The sequence below is a fragment of the Eptatretus burgeri genome, chromosome 8 (genome assembly GCF_056783735.1).
Source record: "Eptatretus burgeri isolate ZD-2024b chromosome 8, Ebu_testis_v1, whole genome shotgun sequence".
NCBI lineage: Eukaryota > Metazoa > Chordata > Myxini > Myxiniformes > Myxinidae > Eptatretus > Eptatretus burgeri.
Window position 1 is genome coordinate 23,246,322 of NC_140968.1, and position 9,091 is coordinate 23,255,412.

Below are 9,091 nucleotides of genomic sequence, written 5' to 3' on the forward strand. Positions count from 1 at the left end.
ATATCCTGCCAAGCACGAGAGTGTGACCTGCTTGAGTTTTTCCAACATGAAAACCAGTCTTTCCCTGCGGCGCTGAGTGACAGTGGGAAACTCCACACTGGTCAGAAGTCACAACTTGCAAAAATTCTGGAAGCTACAGTTACTCCTCCCGACACTAGACCAGGATGTGATGCTGTGATCATTGATGGGTCCTCTCTTGTGTCATCATTGCCGCCAAAGACATCAAAGACCTTTGAAGAATATGCTGTCCTAGATGTGGTTCCAAAGATTCAGATGTACTCATCGAATTTTGCGAGGACAGACATAGTTTTTGATGTTTATTGGACTTCCAGCCTGAAGGCTGAAACGAGACCAAAGAGAGGCAAAGGGGATCGACGCCGAGTGATGGAGAAAACCAAGCTGCCACCTAACTGGAAAAGTTTCCTGAGAGACAACAACAACAACAAGACAGAGCTCTTTGGGTTCCTTGCTGATAAGATAGTGACCATGTGTCCTGACAATGTCGTTGTTGTGACCAAAGGAGATCAGGCTCTTTCCAAAAGATCCATCAGTCTTGATGGCTTAAGTCCTCGCAACCACGAGGAAGCCGACTCCAGAATATTAACTCATGCTCTTCATGCAGCCAAGCAACAGATGACGTCTGTGTTGATTAAAGCATGTGACACAGATGTTCTCGTTGTTGCAGTCAGTGTTTTTGCTCCCCTCCAAGACGCAGGCATGGAAATGCTGTGGGTTGAATTTGGCCAGGGTCAGTTCATTAAGTGGTTGCCAATTCATGTCATGGTGGCGAATCTTGGCCCAGACAAATCCAGTGGCATGCTGTTCTTTCACGCCTTCACTGGCTGTGATATTCTGCCAGCTTTTCGCGAAAAAGGCAAAAAACCTGCATGGCAGGCGTGGGAGGTTTACCCTCAAGTGACTCTCGTCTTCAAGAAGTTAAGTCAGTACCGAACAGTCGTGGAAAATGCAGACTACAACGTCCTTGAGAAGTTTGTCATCACCATGTAGGATAAGAACAGCACTATGGACAAAGTTGATGAGGCAAGACTGGACTTGTTCGCTTGGAAGCAAAGGTCTTATGATGCTATTCCACCGACAAGCGCAGCTCTCATACAGCATGTCAAACGGTCTGCCTTCCAAGCAGGCTGCATATGGGGCCAGGCAACAGTGTGCAAAATGTAAACTGAAAGCCGTGCTAACTGGGGGTGGCAAAAAGATGGTGAGGTCTGGCAAGTCTTTTGGACGACCCTTCCACCCATTGCCCAGAGTTGTCAGCAGTTAACAAAATGTGGCTGCAAGACGGAATGCCAAGGGCGATGTAAATGCTATTGCTTCAGTCTCAAGTGTACACAGTTGTGTGCATGCAAATGTGAGGACTAAATGATTGACTAATCCACCACGTGAATCAAAAGATAATAATTTCCTGCTGTATATGCTATATTATTCTTCATTTTTTTTCTTTTTGCAAAATGTAGCGCTAAAAGAGCCTGTCGTCATTTAATTCCGGCCATATCATCTTAGTTTTGAATAATTACGATTTTGTAAGTGCAGAAATGGATTTTTCTAACTCAAAAACATATATTTTGATGCAAAGAACGTTAAAATAGCATTATTCCATCAAAATTTAGCTCAAACACAGATTCAAACCACTTTAAATGGCGGCCATCCTGAAAAATGGCGGCCATTTTGTTTTTCAACGTGGGTAACGTACTTTTCTGAGAGAATAGGTCCTGGAGCACATGTATACCAAATTTGGTGCTTGTACCACCAAGTGAAAGATTATTTCAGTAATCTGCTGCACTATCAGCCCATGCATTGTAAAAGGAAGCAGTGATATCACGATGATGCAGTCAGTTAGAGCACGTTGGACGTCATATCGAAAATCAATCAGACTTCAAGATGGCTACCATGGTAGCGAGTGAAAATTGCAACGCGCCCATTTTCGAAAGGAATCTTCCTCTACTCAACCCCAACATACCCTGCAAAAATGGATTTAATCGGACAAGGCGTTCTCCTCGAAATTGACGGAAACCAAAAGTTGACAGATGCCCGGACAACGCCTGTGACGACAAGATGGCTGCCCTGGAGGCCACGTTGAAAATCGCAGCAAGCCCATTTTCGAAAGGAACCTTCCTCTACTCAACCCCAACATACCCTGCCAAAATGGATTTAATCGGACAAGGCGTTCTCGAAATTGACGGAAACCAAAAGTTGACAGAAGCCCGGACAATGCCTGCGACGACAATACCCCTAAGCCCAATTCGGGCTGAGGGGTAAAAACCACAGCGTAACCGTTCTGGGTCAGATTGCAGTAGTCTATGTCAGGGTGGTGCAGAGGTTTAGTCTACCAGATGGCGGTCTCGTTGGGTTAACATGAGGAGGTCCCTTCGGGTGGGTGCCTGGAATGTCCTTTCCCCAAGAGAGGATGATCAACTGTCTCTGTTATCTCTGCTCAAGCATTCGAACATCGGTATTGCAGCACTCTCTGAGGTTCGGAGACTGGGTAGTGGTGAGATTATGGTGGGTTGTCACACCGACTATTGGTCTGGTTGCAATGAAGATTACCATGCCCAAGGAGTTGCTGTTGCTGTGACCAATAAGCTGACTCCAATGATATCCAACAAGCGTATTACGAGACGAAGGATTCGTCACTCCTTCAGTGTCATTTCTCTTGTCTCTGTATATGCTCCAACTGAGGCGAGTGATCTTACCATGAAGGATGCATTCCACGCCACACTCCAGTCTGTGTTTGATTAGTGCCCCAGGTGAGATACTCTTCTCGTCTTGGGAGATTTCAATGCATTGACTGGAACTAATAGGGATGGTTATGGGACATGTGTTGGTCCCCATGAGTCTGGAACTGTGAACCAGAATAGCACTAAATTCCTTGACAATGCAAGAAGTCATGGACTTAGGGTGGCTGGTTCATGGTTTCAGCACCCACAGTCTCATTGCTGGACTTGGTATTCCAACACCAGTGGTGTGGCAAAGGAGTTTGACCATGTGCTTGTTGATGGTCGCTGGAGGATGATCCAGACCTGCAGGGTCGACAGGAATGCTCAGTTAATCAATACCGACCACAGGGTTGGTGTAGGAACTCTGAAGTTGCAGTTTAAATGTGGGAAAATGGTACAATCCCAGCTTAGGCTGGATGTTGGTTGACAAGCTCAGGGAACAGAAGGTAGCTGAGGAGTTTGCAAACAGGCTGAGTGGGGATTTGGGCAGTCTGGGTGCTTTGGGGAATTGTGAAGAGTTGTGGAGTGCCTTCAAGATCACCATCCTTGATGTTGCCAGTGGATGTCTTCGAACTCACCGGAGGACGAAGAAGAATTTTGTCTCTGAAGGGACACTGGATACCTTTGACCAGATTCGCAGGGCTGGGCTTAATGGCAGAGCTGAGCTGTTCAGGAAGTTGTGGCGTAAAACTGCACATGCGCTGAGGGTGGCCAAGGAAGCCTATGTGAGAGGAATCTGAGGGAGTGGAGCATCACCTTTGGTCAAGCGATTCTCGTCCTGCTTACAGGGGAATTCGTGCATTGCCTTCCTCCAAGCCCATCCCTCGTTGAACTGCACTGAGAGCAGAGGGTGGTGGGATCTTGACAGAGGAGTCCGAAGTGAAGGCCAGCTGGGCCGGTTGCTTTGAGCGGCTGTACCAGGCTGATTCACCAGCCATTGAATTGGATGTCAGGGGTGTTACAATCCCAATTGCTGACCCTCCAATCAACCGTGATCCACCTTTGTTTCTGGAAACAGGCTGCATTGAACCAGATGAAATGGGGTAAAGCTCCTGGGATCTGTGGCACCCATGCTGAACTTCTCAAAGCTGGTGGAAATGCGATACTCATAACATTGCATGCAGTTCTTTGTTCTGCTTGGAACACAGGCATCATCCCATCTGACTGGAAGAGGGGCCTTGTTATCCCTCTCGAGAAAGGGAAGGGTGATCGCCAGGACTGCAACAACTACCGAGGGGCGACACTGCTCTCCGTGCATTGCAACGTCTTTTCTCAGAATGATAGGGTTCGCCAGCATCTGCTTGAGCATCAGCGCCCAAAGCAGACGGGCTTTAAACCAAAGAGGTCAACAATTGACCGTATCCTTGCCCTTTGGGTCCTCACCGATCGAACGCGAGAGTTTCGGCAGGGGCTGCTTGCAGGTTATGTTGATCTCTGCAAAGCATTCATTTCAGTGAATCGGGATGCCTTCTGGAGGTTTCTTGGCCTTCGTGGGGTGCCATCAAATTTGATCAATCTGATGTCTGAACGATACCCTGGTACTGAGAGTGCTGTGTTACCATCGCTGACATAGTTCCAGTTGCTACTGGAGTTTGTCAGGGGTGTGTACTGGCCCCCACACTTTTCAGTGGATGTGTGGACTGGATTCTGGGGAGGATGTCAGAGATCAAGCTACGGTGCATCGTTTGGTAATGTCAAAATCTCTGACCTTGATTTCGCAGATGATGCAGTCATCTTTGCGGAGACTCTGGATATCCTTTTGGGGGCCCTCAAGGTGCTGAATGAGGAGTCGGAGCCACTGGGATTACGGGTTTCCTGGGTCAAAACTAAGATCCAGGCTTTCAATAATATATTGGATGCTGCTATCTTGTCTGTACCCGTTTGTGGTGAAGATGTTGAGTTGACAGAGATTCACTTCCCTTGGCAGTGATATGCATGTCTCTGCTGCCTGTGAGCCAGAGGTCAATATATGTCTGGGTCATGCCTGGGGAATCTTGGATTCACTGGATCATGGTGTGTGGTGCTGTCGGTACCTATGCAGGACGACGAAAGTCCGAGTCTTCAGGTCCTTCGTGCTTCCAATCTTGCTCTACAGACGTGCAATTTGGACTATGACGACGAATCTGAGATGGTGACTTAATTCCTTTGTTATCAGGTCTCTTTGGAGAATCCTTGGCTCTTGCTGGTCGGATTTTGTGTCCAACGAGCGGTGGCTGAGCGAGACTCAAATGAGATTTGTTACTAGTATAGTCCTGTGAGCGTCAGATGTAGCTATATGGACATGTGGCTCTTTTTCCTGACGCTGATCCTACTCACCAGATTATCTCAGCAAGGGAGCCTTGTGAGTGGAGGAGGCCAATGAGCTGATCACGTGCCTCATGGTTGCAACAGGTTGATTGACATCGTAAGATGGGGATGGGCAAGGCATCTGCCTGGGGGCGGCCAGATGGAGGCCCATGAAGTACCGGTGGAAAGTGGACGCAGACACGCGCTACTCCGGCGCATGCTCCCATACCTGACCTACCTGACCTGAAACCACCCAAACAGGTTACCAGTTCTTCGACCTGTTTTTTGTGTAACGACGTCTTTAAAAACAGTAAGTTTCCTGTTTAAAATGATTTTCAATTTTGTTTGACTGCCAGACAGGGTGAACGAAAAAATAAAAAAAAAATAAAAAAAACATCAGGAAAAATTCTCATTCTCCCTGCGCATGTGCAATTGGGACGAATTCAAAGTATGGTTAAACGGCAGGTTTATACTCCAATTCATGTTCAAAATAGAGTATTCAATTTAAATAAGTTGTTCCTGGATCATAAAGTAACGTTTACACAGACACAACCGAATTGCTTAATCCTGCTTTCCACTTCGTGGGTGCAGGCCAATACCAAAAAATTAAATGACAAAACTACAGTTATTTTGTTCAGAGATAAGAAAAATAGAATTTTCATTTTCAAAAATGGATATAGTTACACATTTAGGGAGAAGGAACCAAGCAGGTGTGTGTCAGCAAGATGATTTATTAATTTTTTTTTAGGGAAACGAGTGGGCCCGTTGGTTTGATTGACCAAATTTTCATTGGTCTTCTCAACCTTGTTGCATACCCTCCTGCTGAACTGATTGAGCATTTGCTAGCCTTTCACTTCGCCCAGATGTGCTTGGGGCTAGCGCGGGGATAATATGTTCGTTATTATTATTGCCATGTGATACGACTATTCTTATTATTTTTTTAAATATTATTAGTGTTAATTAATATTTGCTTTGTTGCAATGTTATCATTGTTTTTGTTATACATTTTGTAATTAGAATGCCATGCCGTGGGAGAAAGACAAATTAAGCTGCTTTATATACCTTAACATGGCGTGCATTAAAAACATGGGAATTTTAACGGATTTTTTTGTCGTATAGTCGAGTCTTAGGGGTCTTTGGGTCCTCGGAAAAAACAAAGCCGAATTTTCAAATCCACCTCCAACCCCATGTGTACACCATGTAAATGGCTGTAAAGCACGTGCACGCTGCCTGTGGGCCCGTTCATTTGTTTCCCGTTTATCTGTGCTCCCTTGCATAACAACTCCCTTTGCTCCATCAGTGTCGATGACACCCTATGTCATTCATTTCTTCCAGAGCCTCCATATCTGTAAAAATAATAAAATTAAAAAGTGTTGATAAAAGTTCTGCCCCAAACAAACCTGGAACGAGTTTCCTGTGAAATGGTCCTGATGGTACTTCCCTGCTTGCCAAAAACAACACCCAGCAGTCTAGCTGGTACTAGCAAGCGAAGAGGCAGGCGTGAGACTTCATCATTCCTGAAAGGATTAAAAAAAAAAAAAGATACAATTCCTTAAAAAACATAAAACCTCCGATGCAATGTACAACCTCTAATTGAGACAGTTCATCGGTCTAACAAACAACCATGCATAGCACCACACCCAACTCCACCCATCCAAGTTACCTCTGCCACATTTGTGACTGCTTTGAACGGGTGGGCTGCTCATCCTTCGGCTCACTGCTGGTGGCTGACTCATCAGGGGCAAAAGAAGCCAAAAAGCATTCGCCCTGATCCTCCTCCACTTCCTCAGAGTTTAGTTTATCCATGGCCCTAAGACACAGTAATGTTAACGAATCACAAAGAAGGTACAAGGGCATCAGATATTATCTGAACTGTTGACATTTACATTTCACACAAGAAACAATTACATAACATATTAGCGTCCAAGGAAGCCAGAGGAATCTTGAAATGGAACGTCTATACTTTACCAACTTAGACATTCAAACTTCACGTCCAGCTCACCCAGAAAAACAAACCACTTCCCTTGGGTCGACTTCTCAGTCAGGGTGTCATCACATTCCCGGGATTTGTCACATGGCAAGGGATGTTTTTATGGTCTTGAAGGAATGAAATGATGAAAGCACTGTCATCTTGCTTCAAACGCATATTAATAATAATACGAGTTCCCCGAGAAAGAACTTCAACACAGGAGGCGGATATTAGGCCCATCCAAGTCTGTGCTACGGTTGCCAACATCTGGTTGTTTGTCCGTACTCGATCCTTTTTTATTGAATGTTGTGTTAAGGAGGTGGCATGTACCTTTTTTAAAATATGCGCTTTGGCTGGGGTTCAAACTACCGACCTCCCAGACTTGGAGCAGATGCTCTAACGATGAAGCCACCGAGTCTGGTTTTAAAAGGTGTTGGCAAGACATCATATGAAAAAGAAAAACTGCAATTTCCTTTTGTGTATCATTTTTCAGCGAAAACAAGAAATTCATGGGGGGAATACTTCAACTCGCTCAAACATTGGAAGAACCTGATGATCTTCGAGAGATTACAGGGATAGTCAATACAAAGTACGTGAAGAAAAACGAACAATTTAGGTGTGAGGCAATTCCTCAAAACACGCTTGGATGTATGCTTTTTCAACAACCATCGCAAAGTAACAAAATATTGAATATTCCCACGTTTCAGTCTCACTGAAAACAAGTACTGTAAAAAACGAAACGAGAACTCAGAATGTCTCTTTTCCACTCACCGCTGAGCCTCCTCCTTGGTTTCGTATGTCACATTAACAACAATTGAACCGTCGTCTTCAATATCAACTGGAGGAAAAAATATTGGAGGCAAGTACAAAGATGTGAGATGCATTCACCACTGCAAATTATATCGAGGCTAACTCAGTAGCTTCCCTCAACAATGGAAACTGACAGACAAGACTGAAATTAAAATTCAATGTGGACTTGCAGGATTTTGCTCGGCCATGCAATTTCACGACGTACAAATAAAGTGCTTTGCGAGAAAATAATTTTATTTAAAGGAAAAGACAAAACACTTCCAAATGGACATTTCGGTGACCACAAGGACATATGGCACAATTTCCGTTTTTTAGTAAATCATCTGTTAAGGAGTATGGACAGTACAACACAGTCTTTCAATCAGCATTCAACAGTTGATGTTTTTGAAGAAAAAAAGAAAAACCAAAAAAACCACCTTGGCAAAGTTGATTGCATGCCATTGCAAATTCCCATGCTTCCCACCAAAAGCAAAGTTAAAAGATGGCAAAAAGTCAGTCACAGCCCAAGATCAAATTTTGAGTTAAATTGTTTTTCCCATTTTTACCCCAGTAAACCCTTGGTCCCCACATCCTGGGGCATGAACCGTGGGTCAAAAAAAATATATATATCGTAATATTTCATGAGTCCCCCAAAGTTGATTGCATAAACAAAGTTTCATTGAAAAATGTTTTAAATGTGCCCGTAAATTGCATATCCGGGGACTCGACTTTGACCCCTGCCCAGGGGGTAGAGCCAAAAATGACAGATCGTGGAACTTCTTGCCATATGTTGATCATAACTACAAAGTTTGGTCAATTTCTGCCCAACCGTTTTGGAGGAGATGGTGTGATGGACAAAGACAGAGACAGACAGACATATGCAAGGCTATGTCTGCCGCTCCCAGAAGAGAGCATCTCGCAGAACAAATTACGATATTAAAGCTTTCGACATATATAATTACATTTAACAGAATTACATTTTAGGAGTAAAAGTAAAAAATATAATTTTTTTGACATTTAAGGAGTAAAAAAAAATATCATTACATTTCAGGAGTAAAAATTTCTGATAATTAATAATCAAATGGGCATTTGGTGAATTTATCATTACCATTCGTGAATAATGTGACGTCCACGGGACTTGAACAGTCCCGCCAACGTAGAATGAGCCGAAACGATGGAGGCGGTTTATTTATTTATAACCCAAACATGGCGGTTCTAATCGCTCGACCGCAAACGGGACGAGGAAGGTGGCACGAGTCACTTTTCACTGAGTTGATGATGTTTATTCGTTTTTATTATTACCAGAAATAAC

At 44.2% G+C, this 9,091-nt stretch overlaps 1 protein-coding gene across 1 annotated transcript in view; it reads right to left on the reverse strand.

Annotated features, from left to right (window-relative positions):
- The window catches only part of LOC147021310 (insulin-like growth factor 2 mRNA-binding protein 3), a 42,314-nt gene that overhangs the window by 27,362 nt on the left and 5,861 nt on the right, over positions 1-9,091 (reverse strand). Inside the window, exons 2-4 of the mRNA XM_085891149.1 lie at positions 7,762-7,828; positions 6,685-6,831; positions 6,422-6,538 (exon numbers count right to left, since the gene is read on the reverse strand). Of these exons, the coding sequence (XP_085747275.1) occupies positions 6,422-6,538; positions 6,685-6,827 (260 nt within the window). The 5' untranslated portion in view covers positions 6,828-6,831; positions 7,762-7,828. The remainder of the gene's footprint in view (positions 1-6,421; positions 6,539-6,684; positions 6,832-7,761; positions 7,829-9,091) is intronic.